At 38.9% G+C, this 27,543-nt stretch overlaps 1 protein-coding gene across 1 annotated transcript in view; it reads right to left on the bottom strand.

Annotated features, from left to right (window-relative positions):
* LOC126260255 (serine/threonine-protein kinase Genghis Khan) overlaps positions 1 to 27,543 on the bottom strand; it is a 325,774-nt gene that overhangs the window by 87,291 nt on the left and 210,940 nt on the right. Inside the window, exon 20 of the mRNA XM_049957581.1 lies at positions 5,411 to 5,565. Coding sequence (XP_049813538.1) covers positions 5,411 to 5,565 — 155 coding nt within the window. The remainder of the gene's footprint in view (positions 1 to 5,410; positions 5,566 to 27,543) is intronic.

The raw sequence follows: 27,543 nt of genomic DNA, 5'->3' as shown, positions 1-27,543 counted from the left end.
TCCAATTAAACAAGCAAATAAGGGTTCTGTAATAAACTATTTAAGGGTATACTTCATAGATATATGGTAACACCAGCAGTTATTAATAGGTAATGGGTCACAGTTCATGAGTAATAGTTTCAAGAAGTTCTTGCATGGAAACGGGAGTTGAATGCTTGTGAGTCAGTAATGAAGGAAATTGGATGTTTGTGTAGAACATATTGTCCTGAGGAATGTACCATGTGGGCTCAGTTGATTACAGTGTTTCAAGTGATCATAAACAAACTACTGCATATGTGTACAGTACTACCTACAGTTGAAGTTATGAATAAAAATTTTATTGAGGAATCCCTACTAAAATGATTTAAATGGCCACCTACAAGTAGAGGAACTACAGAAAATAGTGGGTAAAAGTATACACAAGCAAATGTAAATCAGAGGGAAGAGATATTTGATTGTACCACGAGTACCGTTTTATTTATTTTTCATTCACTTTTGTTTTAAGTGAAAATTTTGTGTGAAAAATACAATGTTTTGGCTATGTGTTTTATGTTATTCGATAGAAAAGTATGTTTTCTACAGAATCGTGCTTTTAGTCTTTTTATGCTGGTATACATTCTGTTGTTTTCAGGTTATTGAAATGGAATGTAAAGTTGACACAAAAGAGCAGTTTCGAACCTACTGCTTTTTAGCCACAGAAGCTGTTCGAGAAGTTTGTAAAGTATATGGTGAAGGAGAGATGCCCCTTTGGTTGGTTTAAGAGATTCAATGACAGCAATTTTGACCTCAAAGACATCCACAATCTTTCATGAATTGGTTGATCAGAACCAAACAGTGAATGCACACCTTTATGTCCAACAAATGCAATGACTTGACAACACTATCCAGCAACAAAATCCTGATAGGCAACATGGCATTCCTCTGTAACATAACCCTCACACTGCTATGGAAGCCATTCAAACACTTGGCTCTGAAGTGGTGCCACATCATTTGGATTCTCCTGACTTGGCGCTTTCCGATTTCCATCTGTTCAATGCCTGTCAAATGAACTGCATGGCATTTCACTCTGTAACAACGCGGAATTCCAAGGTTTGACAGGACGGTTTCTTCAAGTGGAACCCAGGTGATTTCTACTATCGAGGCATCGAACAGCTTGTTGAATGTTAGAGACAAGTTGTACAGAACACCAGAAAATACATTATTCATTGAGTTGTTCAGTTCTTGTTTATTTTTGTGGAAACCTGCCCCTTAAAAAAACACCAGAACTTACAGGCCAACCTAATACAATCAGAGTGCAAATATGCCTGTGTTCCATGTTGATAAGCTAGTATTGATTAAGTATTATCACTGTAGTTCAAACAGAAAGAAACAGACTTGGCAATTTTTTTTCCAAGACATCATCATCATGTTGGACAGTTTCCAGAGGCTGGAAACTGTCCAAGATGATCATAATGATGATGACATGGTGAACCACTTAAAATAGTGGGTATTTAACATTCAAAGGCATTATTTTTAGTAGACACTAAAATGGGGAAGGAAAAGGTTTATACAATATCAATATAGTAAAGAAAAGAAAGTCCACAGGGCAACCTGCACTCTAATTGGGTACTCTGGGTTAACATCAGGACTGCTGATATTTTTAAAAATGTCAGGAAAAAAAAAAAACCAAAACCAATATTTAAGAAAAAATCATTATCAGCCCTCGATATATATATAAAAAAAAAAAAATTATTGATATATAGACAGAAAAAATGTCGACATACCAGCCAAAGAAAATATCGGCTGCACATAGTAAATACACTGCCAGTTTTAGACCTGTAAATTTTAGTATTGATTCATTATTATATATTCTATATATCAACAGTTTCTGCTTATCCACCTTGGAGCAAAAACTGAATGGAAAATTTTCTAACAATGTTAATTGCAGGCAACCCAGCAACTGTAGTGTCAAAATTATGTGGTGATATTAAAAGTTGCAGTGTTTGGAACAAAATTTTCACTATGCAGCAGAGTGTGCACCGATATGGAACTTCCCGGCATATTTAAAACTGTGTGCCGGACCAAGTCTGGCACTCGGGACCTTTGCCTTTTGCACTCCTGGAGTGTTAGTTCTGTAAGGCCTGCAGGAGAGCTTCTGTGAAGTTTGGAAGGTAGGAGACAAGGTACTGGCTGATTTAAAGCTGTCAGGAAGGGACATGAGACATGCTTGGATAGCTCAGATGGAAGAGCAATTTCCCATGAAAGGCAAAGTCCCGAGTTTGAGTCTCAGTCCACCACACAGTTTTAATCTGCCAGGAAGTTTTGTAGCAGTTTCTGCTGGTAGCACGCATGTCTCCACCCACTGCAAAGAAAATCTCATCATTTAGATTTATGTTCATCAGTTTCAGCAACTGTTTTTGAAGAATGCTGATGTGAAGAAATAGTGCACTAATTGCATGAAAAATTGTTTTTTAACGCAACTGTTGTGCTATTTCCTCACATTGGATATCTTGTTATTCCATCCACACTGGCCCCCCCCCCCCCTCCCCAGTGCAAACTGACTTCTTCTTTGTGTCATCTATATTTGCTTCACACAGTCAAAGAGAAAGACTGGATGTGATGAAAGCTCAAAAAGTAGTAAGACTCCTTCACACAGTTAAAGTAAAATTATGTTTTCTACAATTTCGAAAGAGCAACTTCAAATATTTATCAAAAATTGTGACAAGAATATAGTATATAATAAAAATATTGGTGCTCAATATTGCCACTTTGATACTGATATATTGGTGAAAAAAATATCGATATTTTATCCACTATCCTAATTAATGTCTGTCGGGTTTAATGAACTAATTGTTTCAGTATTTCTTGTTTAGTTTTCCTTGAAACTATTTCTCCCTTTTTGCTAATCTGTTGTCTTTCAACTGTAGAGCCCATTTACTCTACTTTGAAATGAAGCAACATGGCACAGTTAGGACAAAGCAAGTCCTTAGTCTTTTGTAACAACTAAACAGTGATGCTTATGCTTGCACAACAGCAATAAAATATAGCAATTTATATGTACAAACTTTATTTGTGTGTTGAAAATATGCCATCGAGTGTATGGTACATGCAATTTTCTACCTTTTCTTTCCTCTTATAAACAGTGGTTGTGTTTCTTATACCTTCTATAGGGGATGTGTTACGTACAATAAGTCACCAGGTACAAAGGTACTTATGACAGAGATGAAATACTTTTAAGTCACCATGTACATACACACTTATGCAAAAATTGAAAATACTATGACTAAGTGCCAAAGACGTAAAGACTGATGGCTAAGCACACACACACACACACACACACACACACACACACACACACACACACATACCACCACCAAGTGTTGTTCTTGTTACTCAACGACTACTGGCTACTCATAGGGGTATTGTTCAAATCAGTTCAAAGACCCTGTACAAATAAAAGCAGACAAGTCTGGTCTGTAATATATGTTAACATTCTTCATCCTCCAGGATTCCGATAATGAACCTGACAGCGATGGAGTCCCAGGGAGGGGAGGGAACAAGGGGAGGGTCGGGAGGGGAGAGTGGGATGAGACTCTGTCTTTGGGATCTGTGTTCTTTACTTCTTCGATCCTAACACACTTATTCCTACTTTTAATTTCTTTCTTCTTCACTGGAGTACCAGTCCTATCTTCCCTCTTTTCTATGGCAGAAACCCTTCTTTTATCCATGCCACATTGTAGTAATTACAATCTTTTCACATGAAAGCCGGGAGATAATGCACATAAGAAATGGTAACACATGTAAAACAAAGTAATACAGTCAGTACATGTATTACTGCAAGGACAATTTTTTTGGACATGTTAGCAACATCAAATAGAAGAAGGGAAAGCACTCACTAAACAGGGCTGTGAAGTGCTAACATGTAAGCGAGAAGAAATAACTTAGCACTTCAGTTGTTTAGTCACTGAAGGAGTGAAATTAGGGAAAGAGTAGTGTTACCTCTGACGAGAGCACACTTATGAATACACGGTGTAGTTACACAAGAAAGAAAACCAATAGTTAGCAAGATACAAGGTCAATAACTGAAAAGTGAAATATTGATCATTTTACTACAATTTACTCAAATTGATGTGTTATGTAATTAGTGCGATAAGGAGGAAAGTAGAACGTATAGTTGTTCCCAGAGGAACTCCTGTTGGAGGTACTTACACAATGAGAAGAGATGAGAGCTTAAGACAAGCAATAACTTCATATTCGTATGCTCCTAAAAAGTTTTGAAAACAGATAATATGTTCGTGCTAGGGCAGTTTGAACTATCTAGCATGAGCACACAATATTTTATGCTAGCAAATAGGGCTGTAGATTTTATAGACATTAGCACACTCTAGTAAAATGATCAATGGTCTGAAATACAGTAATAAAAGTAACAAGTATGTGTAATACTAGCACTGAGATACCAAACAAAAAAGTAGTTTAGTAAGGAATGTAAATTTAAAGGAGTGTGAGAACACAAGCATATAGTGACCAAAAAGAGTTGAAAGCAAAGGAGCAATGTCTTCATTTAAACGAATATGGGAAACATGTCCCACACCCATGAGATCATCTCTTTTTTGGGTCTATGGAACAAAAACTGAATCTAATCTAATCGCTCGGATGCTTTGCATATTGGTGAGTGTTTGTGATGCATTGTACCACTTACAGCAAATGTGTTGCAGAATATGGAGTATGTGTACCCATGGAAGGAATGGCCTAAGTCTAAGTCAGGTGAATCCATGGAAGGAATTTCCTGATCCATATTGGGGAGGGGGGTTAATTTGTAATCAATATATAATTCCATGCAATATTTTATGAACCAGCCAACTATTCACTGCAATAAAAAATCAGGTCACAGATGTTGCTGTCATTTGATATGTATCTAATGAATCACAAGGCACAGGGGTAGCAAACGAATCACAAGGCACAGGGGTAGCACCTCACTGTTTACAGTCCAACAATTGATCTCTCCACTGCCTTAGGATAAATATGTTCAATATTACACAAAAATAATCTTTTCTCTTTCCATATAAATGAATGTCACTATAAACAGTAGGCTACATAAGTCACACAAAGAAAGATTAAATGCTATATCTAAGGATCATGGGCCTGGTGGAGAAGGGGGGGGGGGGGTGTTCTCTGAAAGTCAATGAAATCATTGGCTTTGTTTATTATTATTATTTGTGATGTCACCTGTATGTGCTCACTGTAAAATAGAAAAGTCATACTTAAAAATAAACACACACACACACCACCTGAACTCTGGTTGTCAAGATAAATAAGTGATATTAAGAAATTCAATTAACATGAAAATTCAGTATGATGCAGGAAAGAATACAACTGAAGTGAACATAGAGAGTTACGAGGTGTAAAATGTAGTTCATTAAATTTCATAAAGTTGAGTATTGACACTACTTACTATACTGAGTTCTGATAAGTTTGATTTACTACTAGTTACTGAAGGGGCTCTGTTGTCTTCCACATCCCCCTCTTCACTCTCTACTGAGCCCCCATGGTGTGTTTCTTTTAGGAAACGATCTAAGTATGATACCTGAGATGAAGGACGATCCAAAACTGTAACAAAGTAGCAAAGTCAGTCCTGAAATGTAATATCTCAAGTGTTTGCATAATATAATCATTAAATTATGTAATGGATGTTATAAATTATTTCATACAAAAGTTGTAAATGCAAGGCCAGAAGTCATATTATTAAGTTAAAAGAAAAACAATATAATAAAGAAGGAAGAAAACAAAAATGCAATGCCAAGCCTTTCTGACTGCACTATTGTTATGTCAGCACTAAAGCTTAAATAGCGTAACCTGCACACACATCAGTCTGATCCATTTTGGTAGTTTTGAAATAGATTATAGTGTGGATGTGAACTGCACAAAACATAATAATAATTATAACATTGATAATGTTGATTTTCTTACATCAAAAACAATAACAATCTATTGCAAAACAGTAACACAGCACACCAACAAAAAGGACTGAGCCACAAACCTACAAGATTAAAATCAACACAGAACACGCCACAACATTTTTATCTGTCAGACATTTTTATAGCCTACTTTAAGTTGAATGTCACTTAGTAATGGTTGCATTTAAAGCTCGGAATGATACTTACAAAATTTTTCACACTATTAATTAGAACTAGAATAATCAGTTATTGATAACATAATTTAAATGGACAGATAAAAAATCAACTCACCAAGCAATGGCAGGGGAACACACACAAAAGTATATAACGTTTAAAAGCTTTCACAGCCAGTGGCTCCTTCTTCTGGCAGAAGAGTTGAAGGGGAAGGAAGAGGGGTGAAGGGAAAAGAAAGGACTGAGGAGGATTAGGGAAAGGGTACAGTTCAGAAAAGTCATCCAGAACCCTGGATCTGGAAGACTTTCCTTCTCACCCCATCCAGTAAGTCTCCCCTGACCCGGGGTTCTCGGTGACTTTTCTGAACTGTACCCCTTTCCCTAAACCTCTTCAGTCCTTATCCTTCACCCCTCTTCCTTCCCTTTCAACTCTTCTGCCAGAAGAAGAAGCCACTGGCTCCAAAAGCTTGTAAACGTTAAATCCTTTTGTGTGTATGTTCCATTGCAGCTGCTTGGTAAGTAGATTTTTTACCTATTAATTAGAACTGTTATTCTTCATAGTGTAATTTTCACGGTAAGTGCTATACCTAAACACTTGTAGAGCCACAATCTGACCAACTTGCCCTATAAATTAAAATCTCAGTTATTCCCAATTATGGTCTTAGAGGCCACAATATCAAAAATGTATGAGAAAAATCCTCACAATTTGTGAATGGGTAGATATGTAATAATTTTTGTTGTCAATTTCCCTGTTTCCTTTTATTTCATTCAGCCTTCTATTTTTTTCCAATCCCCCTCCCCTTTCCCCTCTCACACTGTAGATGCTTCATTTTTATATTTTCATGTTAAATGTTTTACCCTTGACAGTTTCCCAATGTTCTACTTGCTACAATCCTCACTTCTTTATAAATGTTATCCATTTTTACAGATGACTAAAGAAAGGAACTGCTGTTTATCATGGCTTGGTAAAATTTTACCATATTGAGAGTTGCTCTTTCTGAGCATGATATTTTTCACTTCTAATCTTTTGCTGCTCTGTTCTACATAGAAAATAGCTAAGAATATTCTTCCTGAAGGCACAACATTATTTACACAATAACTGTAGCAGAAATGCCATTAAACTGCACATATTGGATACAAACAACAAGTAATAATAAATGCAATTCTGATATTACTAATATCTAAAAGAAACACATTTATTCAAATGTTGACCTACAAGTGGGTAGGATTATTTTTGTGGATAAAAATATAGAAAAAATTGAAATGCTATTAAAAAAATAATAAGCTTTACAGCAACAAGAAAGGACTGTTAAAAGCTATTAGCATCCCACTTTAATTCAGTGCTAAAAAAAAGGAAGGCCACAAAGAATGTCATTATGTGATGGTAAGTTCTTTGCAGTATTATTTGTGGACAGTCAAATTTCTACAAAGAAAGTACAAGTTAATTTAATTTGACAGACAATGAGAAACATATTTGGTTAACACTGACACACTTGGAACACTGGAACCACTCATCAAATATGAAACAGACATCGACTTTTCACTCTGCATGCATTTAAACAAATTAGAATTTTTCCTGCCCACACAAAAACTAATTGTTTATTTCGTAAACCATAATGTGAAAATAAAAAGCATTCTTGAAGTGATTGCCTTCACTTTTGCATAATGTCAATAGCAGTTTCTTACTTTAAAAAAATAACAATATTTAAATGATCATTTGTTGTATATCATACAAGGAAACACACTGAATATGGTTCTGTCAGAATGTACTGAATGTCTTATAGACATGAAACATTTTAAAGTAAGGGATTAAAAATTACTAGGAACCTGTAAGTGGGAGAGAAAGCCGAATATGAGGTGGGTGTCACAAACAAAAACTAATGCAGCAGCAACAGCAGCAAAGAAACAGCAACCAGTACATTACCAAATGGTGATGTGATGCTCTCAACACCTTTTCTATTCCAATAAGCTGGAGTCATTTTCAGAAATATATTTTCATAAGGAGTAGAAGCAAGCCCCACAGGCAGCTTGTGACACCAATAAATAGGGGCATTTTGTCTATAGGACCAAGAGAGGAAAAAGAATAAACTATTGCATTAAATATAACTGTGAAATATTATGAATAACTCCTAACCATTTTGTCTACTTTAAGCCGATGTGATCCTTAAACTGAACATTTATGAAGTAAATGTTGTAGACAATACTTTTCAATAAGCCATGAGTCCTTTCACGCCATCTCACAATAACAATAAACTAGCTACTTGGAAGCTGGACAAAAATTGTTTCGAGCAGTAATTTGTCACAAGACAATTCTGCCAGGCATGAAGTTCATTAAAATAGTTGATTTCAAGAGAAACTATTTTCTTACAGATACAACAATCTCTCTTAATTGTTGTAAATAATTTGAATACTGGCATCACTGAATTGTGTGTACACTTTCATTCAAAACATGTTACTTTTGTTAATAGAAGTCAACACAAAGACAATAGACCTATTGTTGACTGTGTATTTTGTCCATACAGTGGTCTCCAGAAACAAATGTAAGCATCTTCTTATCACTGTACGATTTTGAACATAAAATACTGAGTTGCATGAAAATGGTGTTATACTGTACTAACCTGTTTACAATCGTACGCAAAGTTGATAAAATTTTGTGTCAGTGGACTGACACACAAACATTCACTACTAAAACTCCAAAACATAAAAAATCTGAACAATGTTTCATTTCTTGGGAGATAATTTAAGACATTCACAAGGGAAAGATAGTAACAGGCTACACAAAGCCTGTGTGATCTGTACCTGCAGCACTAGGGCAAAGTACCTCTGTGTGTGTGTGTGTGTGTGTGTGTTTTTGTTTGTTTTTCAGGTATGAGGTGTAAAATTATCCAAAAGGAACACTATAAATTCCAAATTTTATTTACGCATATCTACTTTTCAGCACCTCAGTTATATTGTGTATGATTGTCTATATTCTTTGCTTTGTAATACACCCAAGGCTTTCCATTATTGCATTAACATTCAACATTCTTTTTGCTTTTGGGTTAGCGATAATTCTAAGAACTGCAGGGCACTATAACTGCTCAGTACAGTGCAAGAGTCGTCCAAACAAGTCCGCGACTGATATACAACAGCTTTGATGAAGGAGCTGAAGGAGGTAGATGATTTATGCAACAATTTCCTCGACTCTAACATAAATGCACTGTAATGACAAATTCATTATTGGCACATGTACTAGAAAAAATTCAACATAACGAATATTTATTTGAAATATTCCAGAATTAACTGAGTTACTTTTCTAGGCAATCGTAATGACAGGAAAAGTAATGCAGGGGCAATGTGTAAAGCAAATGCTGAACCACATGTGGTGGTCAGTCCTCTCAAGTAGTAAGTCTTACATGACTTGTCTTTGGCTAATTATAAAGGCCTCAAGATGTCAGAAAAAACTATATTCAATTACTTAAATTCCCAGAATTCTCTCTTCTATCACCTTTCCTCAAATCTGTTCAACTGAGGCATGGAAATGGTTTACTACTTTGATGCGTATCTGGTACTGTTTTCTCTTTTGGATGTTATTGACCTGACCTTGGATATGCAGTCTCTAATTTTAGCCAAAATCCTGTAATGATACAATGTATGTGCAGTTGAATTTGGACTGGGGGAAGCTGGAGGGAGAGGGCAGGGAGGGGTGAAGTATGGTTGGACTACACCCTCCAAAACTAACTTTTCCTTAATTTGAAACCAGTGCTTTACCACAGTGTAGAATTAATTTGGTGAGACAAAACCACTAATTTCATTTAAGTAATTAAATTTCCCCCAATTTGATTTACATTACAAGTTTCTTGTGGTAGCTATTTTTCACAGTAGCTACAGTTAATCTGAAGCAGTTTTACTCATACACCAAGAAGCATTTAATCTTTTTAACAGGGCATCCCCAGTGGGTGTCCTAGTATAGTACAGGTGGTTTTTTGTTTCCACACATTGTTTTTTAGATTTAAAACAGTACATGCAAATATTTTATGATTTTTATGGTTGGTGAAAGCCTGTGACTGTAAAGAGAATGGGTTTGTATATAACTTTTTCTTGTACCAATCAAGATTTTCTTCTTCTTTATATTTTATATTATGCATTTCAGGAAATAACAATTTTTAAGCATATTCTTTGTGTGCCACATCACCATCATTATCTTCACTTCCATGGATTAAGCGAACTGCTTCTTCCATCTTCAAAAGTTGCTGTTGAACCCACTTCATTTTGGATCTACCATGGCTTCTTGTTCCTCTGGGCTTTATCTCAACAGTTATTTCATCATTCTTTTTTCTGGCATTCTGTTGAGATGTTCATTCCATCTGTTTATACATTTCTCTATTATTTTGTTTATCCCTTTAACATTCCATTCTTCTCTAATTAGTTCATTCATAATCCTGTCTTGGCATGTGCAACCTTTCACTATTCTTAGAAATGTCTTTTCAGGTGCCTGTAATTTGTTTGCTCTTATCCCTCTTTCTGCGAACCAAGGTTTCAATCCTATGCAGCACAGATGCAACAACCATTTTTAAATCTGTTCTTTAAGGTTCTATTAATAGTGCCATATATAAGAAACATATGACTTGTGAATCTCTCTATTATCCTGGTAAATTGGTTTTATAAACAATTAAAATTTCTCACTTTTTTAATCATTATGTTACTGATGATAATTTCTGATCTGGTTGCCTCAGCTCCTTTAAATACCATTATCATTGCGTTATTAACTGAGATTTTCATATTGCATTCTTTGCCCATTAGGTGCAACTTACATATATCATATTGTAATTTACTTTGGCAAGTGTTTATGGTTCCATACTGTGATATCTGTAACACTTCTTGTCCGCATCATCTTAAGGTGATGTCAATGCACATATTATACACTAAAGAGCCAAAGAAACTGGAACACCAGCCTAATATCATGCAGGGCCCCCACAAGCACGCAGAAGTGCCGCAACACGACGTGGCATGAATCCTGCAGTGCTGTCCATAAATCCATAAGAGTATGAGGGGGTGGAGATCTCTTCTGAATAGCACATTGCAAGGAATCCCCGATATGCTCAACAATGGTCATGTCTGGGGAGTTTGGTGGCCAGCGGAAGTGTTTAAACTCAGAAGAGTGTTCCTGGAGCCACTCTGTAGCAATTATGGATGTGTGGGGAGTCGCACTGTCCTGCTGGAATTGCCCAAGTCCGTCGGAATGCACAATGGACACGAATGCATGTAGAATGCAGGAGATCAGACATGATACTTATGTATGTGTCACCTGTCAGAGACATATCTAGACATATCAGGGATCCCATATCGCGCCAACTGCACAAGCCCCACACAGTTACAAAGCCTCCACCAGCTTGAAAAGTCCCCTGCTGAAATCCAGGGTTCATGGATTCATGAGTCTGTCTCCGTACCTGTAAGTGCCCATCTGTTTGATACAATTTTAAACGAGACTCATCCAACCAGGCACCATGTTTCCAGTCATCAACAGTCGGTGTTGACGAGCCAAGCTGAGTTGTAAAGCTTTGTGCCGTGCAGTCATCAAGGGTACACAAGTGGGCCTTCGGTTATGAAAGCCCATATCGATAATGTTTCATTGAATGGTTCATATGCTGATGCTTGTTCATGGCCCAGCATTGAAATCTACAGCAATTTGCGGAAGGGTTATACTTCTGTCATGATGAACAATTCTCTTCAGACGTTGTTAGTCCAATTCTTGCAGGATCTTCTTCCGGCCACAGCAATGTCGGAAATATGATGTTTTACCGGACTCCTGATACTCACGGTACACTCGTGAAATAGTCATATGGAAGAAACCCCACTTCTTCACTACCTCCGAGATGCTGTGTCTCATCGCTCGTGTGTTGACTGTAACATCACGTTCAAACTCACTTAAATCTTGATAACCTACCATTGTAGCAGCAGTAACCGATCTAACAACTGCTCCAGACACTTGTTGTCTTATATAGGCATTGCCGACTGCAGCACCGTATTCTACATGTTTACATTTATCTGTATTTGAATATCCATGCCTATACCAGTTTCTTTGGCACTTCAGAGTATAATGTCGATGATAAACTGCACCACGGTCTGACAATCTGATCCACACGTATCATACTTGAATTTCTTGCAACTGTTTGAGTCATTATTTTAATGTGTGTGTTCTTACCTTTCAGAACCTTTATGATGTGTTTGAGATAGCCTTGTTTCTCTAGTATGTTCAATAGTATTTGCCTATCAGCTTGATCGAAGGCTGTTAAGCAATCTATAAAAGAGACATGGTTCCTGTATTACATTCACACCTAATCTCCATTACCTGTTTTATAATGTATATACTATGTGTGCACAACCATCCCTTCAGCAAACATTTTGTTCCTCTAAAATGAGTATTTCCCTCATAGTGTGCAGTCTCTTGCCAATCATTCTAGCATATACTGTACAGGCTGTGTCTATCAAACTTACCCATCTATAATTATCACAGTTATTCCATTTTTCTTTTTTAAAAAGTGTGTTGACATCTGCACTCCTCCATGCAGTTGGTATATGTCCAGTCTTCGAGCACATATTAAACCAATAAAGCTTTCTTTGTGAGCTAAGCTGTTTGTTTGTAATTTTTTCTGTGTGTGCTGCATTGTTCTGTTATCTTTATAATAATACATTAAAACATGTGCAACTTTTTTATTAATGACCAATGTACAGAAAATTGTGTGTGATGATAAATATGTATGAGTTTCTACACAAGCAGAGTACAAGAAAACAGTAAACAGAAGTTCTTCCCAATTGAGCAATAATGCTACATAAAGACTGATAATTAATTTTAAAAAAAAGTTGCACATGTTTTGAATGTATATAATTTTTTTACATATAATCAACACAGAAAATCCTATAGGTCACCCAAAGACAATAATATACTATTCTTTTGTACAGAAGGTACTTACATTAATAATATAGGTCATTATTTGCTTGTCACATTTATAAAGATACATTTCTATGTCTCAATATTTTTATTTAAATATACTATCAAAACATCTCTATAAACAGCCCAGCATATAACAGTCACAAAAAGTGAATAAAATACTGATGGAAAATTACATATATGAAAAATATATTAAATAAAACACAACATGGTACTAGTTGAAGAATTAAAAACCACAGAACTCCCATAAGAACCTAAGTTTTTATCACTGGACATTGCCAGCTTTTACTCAAACAAGCCTACACAAGAAGTTGTAGCAGTAATCCAAAAGATCCTTACAAACACAAGAAACTTGCATACACAGAGGTTTTGGAATTCATTCAGCTCCTCCAGCTGACCCATAGTTACAATTATTTTACATTTCATGGCAACATATATATATAAGCAGTATGTTGGCCTGGCAATATTCGGAATCATCATAGTTGACTTAATAACTCAAACAATGAAAATTCCAGGTAGGAATATCAACAATGTAGGAAAAGATAAGATTGCTACACACTGTAAAGAAGACACATCAAGTTGCAAACAGGCACGATTAAAAGACACTCACATATAGCTTTCAGTGACAGCCTTTGCCAGGAAAGACACCCCCCCTCCCCCTCACACTTCACATACACACAACTGCAAATCCAGCATCTCAGGTTGGAATGCTGGAGTTGGCAGTCATGTGTGCCTGAGGCGTGTTTGCTTTTGTGTGTGTGTGTGTGTGTGTGTGTGTGTGTGTGTGCGCGCGCGCGCGCGCGTCTTTACTGATGAAAGCTGTGGCCGAAAGCTACATGTGAGTGTTTTTTAATCATGCCTGTCTGCAACTTATACATAAATCGTTTGGAAAAAAATTGTTTAACAGCCAAGAATCTTGCCTAAAGGAAATTGTATTTTGTAGAAGATATGCAGATCGCTTACCGCAAGTAAAAGCGGATGCCAAAGACATAGTGAACATTGTAAATTGCTTAATAGTCTATAGCAGAAATTACATTCACAGTGGAACAGGAACACGACAAATGCAACTATCACCTAGAGCTATGCATAAAAAGACACATCACTACATGAACATTCAAAATTAATACGAAAAATGCAATGACACTTTTCCCTGTAACTTCATGTCACCCAGACATTCATAAACAAGAGGCATAGATGTGATCTTAGACTTACCTGACAAATCAACTGTTTGTACTGTTGTCAGGTGTCCAGCCGGGTGCAGTTGTTTTCGTAACATGATATTTCATCAGTGTACCTTGCCGTCACCTTCAGGTGCTACACGGAGAATGGGTGTCTTTGCTGCAACCCGCCCCATTTACACTCTTATCCTCCAACTCCTTTCTCCACTGCCGGCGGCATGGTGCTAGAGGTAAAATGGTGGTGGAGGGGGGAGGGTGAGGACAGTGCCACCGGAAGCTAGGAGGAAACCCTGGTCTCTCAGCACTCTTATGGACTGCATCCGACATGGAAGTCATTCTTGGCCAACACTGTGATTTTAGTTGGTTGAGTGCACAGTCCTAAGCTTTGCTGAGAGAGAGCCCAGTGTCTCTGTTGATCAGCCCATCAACCACTCATATTTTAGTAGTCTCATTCAGAGCACAGTCCCAAAATGACAAGGTTTGTCCTGTATTTCTGTTTCTTCACACGTCATGAAGGCCCCTGTAGACATGCAGTGTTCTGAATTTGCTGATTTTGTTGGCTGCTTATGTTTGGTGTGCCTTCTGTGTTCTTTGCATCTTTGTTCGAAATTAATCAAAGAAAGATGCAAGGAACACAGAAGACACACTGAAGTTAAGCAACCAACAAAATTTGTGGTTGCAGAACACTGTATGGCTACAGGGGACTCCATGAGGTATGAAGAAGCAGAAGTGCTAAGACAGATACAGTTATTTTATGACCGTGCTCTGAAGGAGGCTACTGAAACAGAAGTGGTTGACTGGCTGATCAACAGAGATACTGGGTTCACCCTCAGCAAAGCTTCTGACTCAATAGTCAGCCAACTAAAATCAAAGTGTCGCCCACAGGAGAATGCAGAGACCACAGTTCGTCCCAAGCTTCCAGCAGAGAAGGAAGGGGTGGGGACGGTAAGACTATAAAGGAGGCTGGATGTAACAAAGGGCTCATCCTACAGGTATCACCCAAAAAATGACAGCGAGATACGCTGTTGAGATAATGTGTTATGGGAACGAATGCACCTGGCTGGCTACCTGAGAACAGTACAAACAAGTGGCATATAGATCAATGCTGCACAGGGCAATTAAAATACCTTTGAATATGAAAATATGCAACTGGAAATAAACAGTGAGTGAAACAGTTCACAATTGTCAATGACCCCACAGTTTCCACGGATGACTCAGTACTAGGCAAAACAAAATAAAAGAAGACCCGGACAAATATCACACCACAGAAGACAAAGAAAAAGCAGGTCTACAACTAGCATCCAATACATCACCAATATATCACAAAAGATTGTAAATATCTTCAAAAAGTGCAAGGTAAAAGTTAAATTCTCTACACCTAATAAACTACAACAGAAACTCCACAATGGAATTTTCATTCTGTAGCAGACTGTGTGCCGATATGAAACCTCCTGGCAGATAAAAACTGTGTGATGGTCTGAGACTCGAGCTCGGGACCTTTGCCTTTCACAGGGAAGTGCTCTAACAACTGGACTCCACAAGCATGACTCATGACCCATGCTCACAGTTTTACTTCCGCCAATACCTCGTCTCCTACCTTCGAAACTTCACAGAAGTTCTCCTGTGAATCTTGCAAGACTAGTACTCCTGGAAGAAAAAATATTGATGAGACATGACTTAGCCACAGTTGGGGGATGTTTCCAGAAAGAAATTTTCTCTCTGCAGCAGTGTGTGTGCTGATATGAAACTTCGTGGCAGATTGCAACAGAAACTAATACATATATAAATTGTAATCATAACCCATATGGTGCCAGGAATGCTCTATGTTCCACCTATCACAAACAGGGTGACATTTCCATACCAGATATACAGAGCACATTAACACCTACATACTACAGCACCAACAGCCACATACATACATAATACAGGCACACATTTGAAAAAGTAGAGCAAAATGTCAAAGCACACCACCAACTAAATGAAGGGCATGAAATGGATTTGTAAGAACTAGATGTACTAGGTGCACCAGAACCCCACTGACAAACTTTCAGATGTTGGTATAAGGGACCTACAGTCCCCAGCAGCTCATTACTGAATAATGATGTAATTATGATTTATTTTGTTTGTTACTACAGTCAATCTTGTTTCCATAAAAATATCTTAAAAACAGTGAAGAAGACTGTAATATGCAATAACAAAAACATACCACAGACGGCAGAGAGTAATGCAACAACCCTCAGATGAAACACTGTACTGTGCTGTAGCTGCCTTCGCTGCAGGAATGACTCAGCATAGCATTGTCATGCCACTCTTCCATTGCATCCAGAGAACACATACACGAGATGCGTATCGGCGAACTACTCATTGGTAAACCTACACAGAGCTTTGAATTGCTGATAACGTAAAACTAACATTGCCGGATTTCAAATCAAAGAGCAATACTGAATGCAAGCTTGAAGGTGAAAAGGTAAATGAGTACTACTGTACTCACCAGCAAGTAGCGCAAGTGAATGGGAACAAGACACACAGTGCATATTGTTAACATTTGGACTGATGTACACTATTTTCACTGCAATACGTATATGAAGATAAATGGGGCAAGAAACCAAACAAAATACAATAACTCTTTAATGAGTCACCAGTGACTATGGGTCCCTGGGACCAAAATACTCAAAAGGTATCCCTGAACAGCCTATGAACATTTTATGGTGGACTTCTGGATCACTCTGTACATTCACATCACAAGAAATATGAAGACAAAACATTAAATGAAATATTGAAAAGTGAATCAGTGAAGTACTTCAGAGGCTTTAATAATATACTTAAATAGAAATATACATGGAAATAAGAAGTGTGTGTGTACAGTGTGTGTGTGTGTGTGTGTGTGTGTGTGTGTGCGCACACACACACTTCTCATTTCCATGTATATTTCTATTTAAGTATATTATTAAAGCCTCTGAAGTACTTCACTGATTCACTTTTCAATATTTCATTTAATGTTTTGTCTTCATATTTCTTGTGATGTGAATGTACAGAGTGAACCAGAAGTCCACCATAAAATGTTCATAGGCTGTTCAGGGATACCTTTTGAGTATTTTGGTCCCAGGGACCCATAGTCACTGGTGACTCATTAAAGAGTTATTGCATTTTGTTTGGTTTCTTGCCCCATTTATCTTCATATACGTATTGCAGTGAAAATAGTGTACATCAGTCCAAATGTTAACGATATGCACTGTGTGTCTTGTTCCCATTCACTTGCGCTACTTGCTGGTGTGTGTGTGTGTGTGTGTGTGTGTGTGTGTGTGTGATGATGTCTCTGTCAACGAAGCTCTCGAGTCCAGACACGTTTGGAACACCAGTCCGACCTCGTACAATCGCAACTGTCAACCACCCATTGCCAAGAGTAAATGTATCGTTAATGTCGAAACTAAAACTGAGTTTACATCTGCAAAAAACTGCAGGTCCATCTAGCAAGGAATGTGCAGCAACAGATTTTACTGTATTCTTCTTCTTGTCTGCAGCTGATGTTGTCATTTCCACGTCTTCTATGGTCTTATATATTGTCTGTCTCGCGCGACGTCGGAGCCTTCTATATCTCATCTCGGCAGCGTTCAATGCAGTTGCCTGTGCGACAGCAGCAGCGCGACTGGCGCGCAGAGCGCTTATCGCTCGCTTACGTAACGTTGCCTGTAGAACTCGGCCACACGGAGCCGCGCTGCGTGCTTCCTTATCAGCTCCCATGTTATAACGCCTGTGTAAACTCGGCGGCACGGCCCTAGTAATTTTAAGGGCCGTGCTCGCTGCCGAGCTGGCTGGCCGCCGACGCAGCGGCGGGGTCGAAGTCCACGCGCTAGTAGCGCTGCAGTAACTTGCTGTAGCAAACTCTGTGCGTTGCAGGGGGGGGGGGGGGGGGGCTGCACTACTAGCGCGTGGACTTCGACCCCGCCGCTGCATCGGCGGCCAGCCAGCTCGGCAGCGAGCACGGCCCTTAAAATTACTAGGGCCGTGCCGCCGAGTTTACACAGGCGTTATAACATGGGAGCTGATAAGGAAGCACGCAGCGCGGCTCCGTGTGGCCGAGTTCTACAGGCAACGTTACGTAAGCGAGCGATAAGCGCTCTGCGCGCCAGTCACGCTGCTGCTGTCACACAGGCAACTGCATTGAACACTGCCGAGATGAGATATAGAAGGCTCCGATGTCGCGCGAGACAGACAATATATAAGACCATAGAAGACGTGGAAATGACAACATCAGCTGCAGACAAGAAGAAGAATAAAGTAAAATCTGTTGCTGCACATTCCTTGTTAGATGGACCTGCAGTTTTTTGCGGATGTAAACTCAATTTTAGTATCGACATTAACGATACATTTACTCATGGCAATGGATGGTTGACAGTTGCGATTGTACGAGGTGGGACTGGTGTTCCACACACACACACACACACACACACACACACACACACACACAAAATGATTTACATTATTAAGATAAATACCCTCTGTGTGAAAGAATGGTATACCATACTCTCGTAATGACCTACAGAGTCACCTCTGATGACTATATGTAAGAAACATTTGTAACTGTTTTGTTATGTATGTTTGCTATTTTCATTGTGCAATGTACACAGAAAATTGTGTGTGATGTGTTACATGTGCGAGTTTCTGTACAAGTTGACAACAAGTAACATTAATTTCAAATTTGCTGTTAACTCTATATAAAGACTAATCATTAATTAAAAATTGTGTGTGTTTCTAAACACATTACAATAAAAAACAACAGAACAATGCAGCCCCTCACACTTTGAAAACACTTATGCACTTAATGAATGAATTTAAGCAGGTTGTCACATTCAGAGAAACTATTCCCCATTTAATGTTAAATTTCTTGGCTCTTTCCCGAAATGACTGTTGCAGATCTCAAAGTCAACTTAGAGGTAAGAGAATAAGAGACTAGAAACATTTATCTGACAGTATTAATATGCCATACACAATATAATAGAAATTACTGTGTTACCTGTGAGCAGCAGAAAGAATGCGTAGCAGTCAATGAAAGGTTTTTCAGAGTGAGATAGATAGATAGATAGATAGATAGATAGAGAGAGAGAGAGAGAGAGAGAGAGAGAGAGAGAGAGAGAGAGACAGAATGTTTTTCATTAAAATTAGCAATGTGAAAGTTCCCATTTTGCAAAAAAGAGTGACAAGACTGAGGACTCCAGTAATTTTTTTTCTCCCTCACTAAACCACTTGCAACTTATAACTCCATTATGAAAGCAGAATCCCCATAGAGGGATTAGACGAAAATATGAAAACACCACAAGAGATCCACACTTGAGCATGAATGCAGACGCTAGCCAAGGCTGCAGGCAACACTGTTGTATTTGACCACAAACAGTGTATGTGTAATGTCCTCAATTTGTTGCAAGTGTAAGTTGTGGTCAGAACAGTGTACTTTGTAGCTATGAATGCATTATACCAGAACCAAGTTAAATCGAATCTGGGAAAATTGATGGTGCTCGTATGGTGGGTGCTTCCATAACCAAGGTAGCAGAAGTATTTGATGCTTCAAGAGGCACGGTATCGATGATTTATATCACATACAGGGAAAGCAGAAAACCATTATCCACTAAGTCACGATACAGGCAAACATGACTGTTCAGTGATCATGACAAAAAATAAGAGAATGGCAGCTGGAAGAATCACTGCAGAATTCAATGTCATGTCCGAATCCTATCACTACCAAAACATCACAAAGAGTGTTTTGAAAACAGGGAAATAGAGTGTGAGCTGCGATTCGAAAACCACTCATAAGTTTAACAGAGAAATGTGATGCCAAAGCCACAAAATCTGAACTACGGTGCAATGGAAGAATTCCACTTGGCTGGAGGAGTTTTATTTCGCACTGTTTCCAACTTGCAGCCAAGTTTACATCTGAAGAATGAAACATGGTATGAAGAATGAAACATGGTATGAAGAATGAAACAGGGTGGGCAATCATATCGTGGTGCACCTTGGGTCTCATGGTTACTGTGCAAGACTGCATTACCACCAAGGGTTATGTGACTATTTTGACTGATTCAGGTTCCTCTCATGGTACAATGTTTAATTTCCAATGGTGACACTGGAACAGTTCCAAGGCAACACTCATCATCCAGTACTGGTTTTGTGAGCATGAGAATGAATTGTTACCTTTCCCATGGCCACCACAATCACAAATCTCAATATTATTGGGCCTTTGTGGTCTATTTTGGAGAGAAGGGGCCATGATCACTATCTACCTCCACCATCATTAACTGAACTTGTCACTATTTTGTAGCAATAACAGTATAATATTCCCTTAAAAACCATACAGGACCTCTATTTACCCATTCCAATATGACTGGAAGCTGTTTTGAAAGCCAACAGTTTTCCTACACCAAATTAAGCATGGTAATGTGTTGTGTTTGTGGTGTTTACATATTTTTGTACAAATTTTGTTGCTCTGTAAACTATGTTAAGCCTCTAAATTTGAACGAAATTAGTTCTCTGAGGGCAAGAGGAAGCCATACATCACATACATCAAAACATTCAGAGAGTCAGCATTTTAGTCCTGTAGCATACTGTGCATGACGCATGGTTCTTGGAATTCTTCAGAGGTAATGGTATGTGAAGAACCTACAGTACCTCATATATCCTGGTCTAGGTGCATTCTGCATCAGGACTTGTACACAAAATGATGGAATCCACAGAATGAAAGACAGTAGACATGACCTAATGTAGTGGCTGAGACTATGATGATGAAGCAACTGTCTGAAGTGAAGAGTACTATGATGATTAAAAAATAGTCAAGACATTATCATCTAATAATCATTTCATCTTTTTTGTACATCATAATTTGAACAAAGTTATTAAAGATGCATAAAGGCTACCCAAGAAATGGATCTGCTTCTCAAAATAGATGAGAGCATCTACAAAGCTTTTAATCACAACATGGGATGGGATTACCAACACTCAATGCAATATACAGGGCGAGTCATTAACTATTGCCACCAAGAATAAATCCAAAACTATGATAGGAACTGAAAAGCTTGTGGGACAAAAGTTGCATGGGACAACCGGGGCCATAATATGAAATTGGTTTTTTGTTGCTAGGTGGTGTTGCATCAGAGATATGAAGGTCAACCCCCCCCCCCTTTTTTTTAATGGGACACTATGGTTTGGTACTTATTTTCTGATAGTGGCTATCAATACGAATCCAATGACGTGTGACAATAAGGTCTTTGAATATGTCTGCTTGTGTCTGTATATGTGTGTGTGTGCGCGAGTGTATACTGTCCTTTTTTCCCCCTAAGGTAAGTCTTTCTGCTCCCGGGATTGGAATGACTCCTTACCCTCTCCCTTAAAACCCACATCCTTTCGTCTTTCCCTCTCCTATAAAGGTTGACCTTCATACCTCTGATGCGACAACACCTAGCAACAAAAAACCGTCATATTATGGCCCCAGTTGTCCCATGCAACTTTTGTCCCACAAGCTTTTCCACTCCTATCATACTTTCGCACTCCTATCATACTTTCGGAGTTATTCTTGGTGGATAATTAGTGACTCCCCCTATATTGGGCCTGGAGGTATGATACTGTCTATGAACGTAAGGAATTATGTGATTTTCTGAATCCCGTGACAGACATAACGCTAACTACTAAGAAATATAACATACAAACAGAAATAATAGATCTTAACAAGAATATGAATCTTTCAGTTTTGTTACCTTGATCATTATTCAAATACCAAAACACAGGTGAACCATCTTCAGACCTTGCAGTCTGAGAGTATTGGTGTTGCAGATGCATAAGAACTAGAAGTAGTGCAGTTAGAAAAAAACTAGGACAAAGGATCATCATTAATCTGCTTGATGCAGCTTTCAAAATCTGTGAAAGATGAGGCAACAAGTGTAAATTCTCTAATAAAAGAATGCAGAAGCACTTCAATGGGTCTTGAGGGTGAGATGCTGGTATATCAGCATCTCACCCTAGTAGCCAGATTCAGAATTTTTACCCAATACCTGTCACCATCCATTCAAAATGAAATATGCAATTTCATGGAATGAAGTAAGTTACAGATGCATTAAGAACAATATGAACTTTATTCATGTTTAACACCAATGAACAAAATCTTAAAAAGCCTTTAGGTACAGAATGACATTTCATCAGTATGCATGCAACATCATGTGCTACCAATATGTTCCAAAATGCCACGCATAATAAGAGTATTTTTCCAGGGCTCGTACCTCAAGTTTTATTTGTGAGAGAAGGGTAGAGCCCTTGCGCCAGGGGCTGTTTGCTGTTTGCGCCAGGGGCTGTTTGTATAGTCTTACTGTAACTATTCTAAAGTACAAAGTCTAAGTTTTAATATTACACACTTTCTTCAGTCTAGGTAAAAGGAGAAATTAGGCTGGTGATCTTTGCTTTAGATGTGGACTATGGTGTGCCTTTAGTTCACAGGCAGTTGCTGAGGACACCCATAATAAGAATTTTTTACTATTTTTTCACGGTCAGCAGCAGATATCTGAATAACTAACTGCAGCAAACTGCACCAATTTTAATGGTATATTTTCTAGGCATTTATCTGGAAGTGACATCTTCCCCTGTTCAAAAATCTTTATCAATCATCGAGAAACACCCCAAAACACAGACGATGGGTATCAAAATTGAACCTTGGATTCCAAGACAGCTATGCAGAGCAAATGGCTGTAATTTTTACGATATACTCCTGAGAACAATCTTCAAAATTTTCTTGATATCTATATCCATTTTGAGATACAGAGGTCCAAATTTACCCTATTTGTAGACATAAAAACCTGTGTGAGATGAAAACATAGCTTATAAACTGATATATTATGGAGAAATATGCTGTAAAGAGTATTATCATCTGAAGAGTTCTGGGAACTTCACTGTGTATTACTGAAGCACATGCAATTTTTTTTTTTTTTAAGGAAAACCTGGTCTGAGGTGAAAAATTAGTTTTGCATTATTTCAATTTCACATAAGCAATCTATCAAAATTTTTCTGACTCATAAGGTTCCTTCATATGAGCAACAAGACCTGTGGTACCAGGGAAAAGAAGGGAACCAGTGGAAAAAGTCTCATACCAGAGCACAAGAAAGGTAAATATGCTCCTGTTTAAAGAACTCTGACTGAAAAGTGGAGTACCAGCTGCCTCATTCCTAACTCCCTCAGCACCTTGAAAAATATTCCTAAAAATATGGCACAGGAACATATTCACGCTTTTTATGTTGTGAGAGGAGGAGCTGGTGGCAGAGGGAAAGAGAGGGAAAAGTAATAAATACTGGATAACAGTAGATAGTGACTGTGGTATAGAAAGAGCGAAGGAGACAATGGCATAACCAGAGAAAGAGAGGGACATAGTAGCAGTGGAACATAGTTGACAGTGAGATAACAGTGCTAGGAAAAGAGGGAAGGAGACACTGCCAGTGGGAGAGGAATGAAGAGAAGGAGAAAGCGGTAGTGGGTGAGAACCAGAAATAATGAGAGACAGTTTATGACAGTGACAATGAGGAAGAGAGATATAGCGACAGTGATAAAGAGACAGCAGCAGTTGGAAGGAATGAATGAGATAGTAACAGTGAGAGAGAGCAAGAGGGAGACAGTGATAGTGAGAGGAGACAGCTGTAGTAGTAGCAGTTGTAGTAGTAGGACAGAATAAAGGAAACTGTGACTGTGAGACAGGAGACAGTGACAGTTAAGAGAGACACAAAGAAATAATGACAACGAGTTGGGCTGAATGAGTGAGTGAGAATAGGAAAGTGGGACTTTATAGGTATGAGCAACTTACAGTGATGGACTATCATGATTGCCTGTCGATCATGACCCTGAATTAGATGAGGATCCAGAAGTATGTTTTCATGTGGATTGATGATGTTATGGTCTATCTCCTGAGCGACGCACACCTTGTGGGACAACACATGATGAATGACCCAGTCCTCTGGGAGATTTACATTATGCAGCACAAGGATGGCCAGCAGACAAGAAACATCACACTCATGCAAACCTCCAAGCCTTCTGGACTAGGTGGCACAAGGTCTCATCCTAGTATGGCATTGTGTTGATACAGGGTCCCATGGGCCACACTTGAGTGCTCATTCCGAGCACCCTCCAGCATAAGCTTCTTCAGCTTCTCCGTAATGGCCACTGGGGAGTCATTCTGACAAAATGTCTCACCCAGCAATATATCTATTGGAGGGCTCCCAATGCAGATATTGGCAGGATGGTGAAAGAGCGCCCTGCCTGTCAACGCAATGAAGCAGCAAGCAACCCCTACCTCCCCCCCCCCCCATCCCCACCCAGTCAGTATTTTCCATGGCTCACCGCAGTGACACCTTGGCCCCAACTCCATTTGGATTTTCGTCCCATTCCTTGGCTCTATGTGGCTCCTGGTTGTGTATGTGAGCAGTGGGTCCCCCTTCATGTTTCGTATGCAGTCCACAAGCTCAGTGAAGATGACCCAGGTGCTGCCATGCTAGTTCAACATCACAGGCCTCTCAGAAGCCTTGATCATCAACAAAGGACCCCAATTTACATTGTCAGAGTTACGAGACTTCTGCATCTCAAACGGCATCTTGTTAATCTGTATGGCTCCATTTCACCCTGCCTCGACTGGTCTGGTTGAGCCTTCAAGATCCAAATAGAAAAATTAACTTGACACCACTCGATTGAGGACACCTTGGTGCTCGTCTTTTCCTCATACCATACATATTATCAGAATGGTTCCTCACCAGCAGAAAAACTACGTGATTGCCCATACAGATCACAATTACCCCTGGTGTACCCCGGAACAGCCCCTTACCATCTCGGATTAATGGATGGTATTGGTTTTCTCTGCAGTATCCAGTGTGGGTACAGACATATTAACAAGGTAATCAGTAATGGCAGCCAGTCTTCATCCTCCACTTGATCAGGGGAGCAATGGTTGAAGTCCACCTGCTGCAAGGTGGCCACTGCAGCTAGCATGGCAATAAAGCCCGTGTCACTCATGGATCCAGTCCACCAACAGATTCCCTAACTCCTCCTTCCATTCCAGATTCTTGGACTGAGGCACTCTTTGCACCACTTGCCGCTGCCCCGGTCCAGGACCTCCCAAGACCAGACGCTGTGCGTCATGACTCTCATCCCACACCAATGGAGCCCTGCAGGATGGCAACAACTCTAACATCGTTGAGGCCTCCGAGGCCTGCTACTGCCTTGATGCACTGACGGGGGAGAGGACTGCTATAGTGCCCGGGGCACAAGTCACGGAAAGTGATGCTCTTGTGTTCCATAACAGTCACGCAGGATTTTCAAGTAGACCCCTAGGCTGCTAGGACTTACACTCAGAGCTATGGACCACCAGGTACCTCACCAGGCAACAGAAAGTGGTCGCTGGTCGCATTGCAAGACCATGCCTACATCTGGCCCAAGTGACTAGGGTGCCGCATGTCTCTTCCTGGAGAATAGCCATCTAAAAACACCCAGGAACCACTGCAGACAGTTCCCATCAATGATAGCTGGCTGATTCATGTGCCAACTGCCTGCAGTCCCTCAATTACGTTCTCACTGATGTGGCATTGGTAAAGAAGGTGTCACACCAAGAAGTGGGCTTTGGTGTTGGAAAACAGCTGTTCAAATGTCGGGCATTTCAGTGTTTAGTTCTGGCTCCAGGGTATTAGTTGCAGCCTAATCAACAGAACTGTATTTTGGATGGAACCACATAAGAGGCTGAGTTAATTTGTAATTTTAAATTGTGACAAGTGGGTTTTTTGGAAGGACAATAAAGAAGCTACTGTACTCCTACTGAGACTCTCTTCCAGTAAGGAATTAAACAGATTTTGCACAAACTGTCCAATGTACAAGGAGTAACATAGCAGTTATTAGTGAAACATAGTTCACTACTCTCAAATTATCAAGCTGTATGCACAGTCCTCCTGATATGTCTAACCATCAAAATTATAGTTCCAACTGTCAAGGTGAGAGCAGATAGCAGCATCAGCAGGTTCTGCATGTACACAGTGTTTAGTTTGGTGTTTTTCTCACAAGCTTTCAAGACAAAGTGGGTAATATTTGTGTAATATCTGTGCGGCATAATATTTAATATCTTTTTCCAAGAGCTCATTGAATTTGAAAGTAAATAAGAAAAGTTTTGGCATTGTTTAAAGTCAATAAGAGAACTGAAAATGTCTGTTCAGATGCTCAGTGACCATGCAGGCACTGAAAAGGAAGACAACATAGAGAAGGCTGATATTCTGCATTTGGTTTTCAAAAACGGTTTCACTGCAGATGACTTTATTATGGTTCCTCCTTCCAAAAAATTGCACAAACTCCAGAGTTGCAGATACTGAGGTTAAGTGATCAAGGAACAGAAAATCAATTTAACTTCCACAATAGTGTAAAGGCATCAGGATCAGAAGAGATGGCAGTGAGATTCAACAGAGATTATATGAAAGAATTTGCTCCTATTCTAGTAGTGGTTTATCATAGATCACTGGAGTAACAAAGGATACCTAGTGAATGGAACAAAGCACACATCATTCCCATTTTTAAAGTAGGGTCATATGACATATGCATATAATTATAAGCCAATATCGTTGACATACATCTGTTGTAGAATTATGGGACATGTTTCAATGCTTATGTAGAATAATGTTTTAGGAGAACAAAAATCAACATGAGTTGTGTAAAGATAGATCTAGGGAAATTCAGCTTGCTCTCTTCATCCATGAGATCTGAAGTGCCATAGACAGAGATGCCCAGGTTTGATGCGATGTTCCTTCATTTCAAAAAGGCATTTGGTTTAGTTCTGCAATGTCCACAAGGGGAAATAAAAATGAGGTTGTAAAATACTGAATCACATTTATGATTGGATACATCCTTACAGATACATCCTTACAAATACAGCTCAACATGTTGCTATTAGCAGAACAAAATGGGCAAACGTAAAACTAATTTTAGGAGTTATCCAAAGGAGTGTTCCACGCTGTTAACATTAACAATTTTTTTTTTTAAATTTATGAATTTGGCTAGCTATGGACCGCATACAACTTAAGACTTATGGTGTTTCTTTTTCTTCCGTTCTTCCCTGTACTTATTCATTTTCTCGCCAACTGCACGTCTCTGCTCATCTTCTTTATAGTTTGCATTTTCTATCAGTAGCCTGAGGTGATTCCTGTCACGTATTATTTCTTCTGTAACACCTATTTTGTTGGCGTCTTTCTTTACTGCTTCTATCCATCATACAGTTTTTTTCAGCTTACTAACATAATTAAAAATTTTCTTTGTAATCTGCGTTTCTTCCATTCTTTTTAAATGTCCATAAAATTTTAGCC

This window comes from Schistocerca nitens, chromosome 5 (assembly GCF_023898315.1).
Source record: "Schistocerca nitens isolate TAMUIC-IGC-003100 chromosome 5, iqSchNite1.1, whole genome shotgun sequence".
Taxonomy (NCBI): Eukaryota; Metazoa; Arthropoda; class Insecta; order Orthoptera; family Acrididae; genus Schistocerca; species Schistocerca nitens.
Note: the sequence above shows the minus strand (reverse complement) of the source record. Positions and strands in the feature narration are given on the sequence as shown.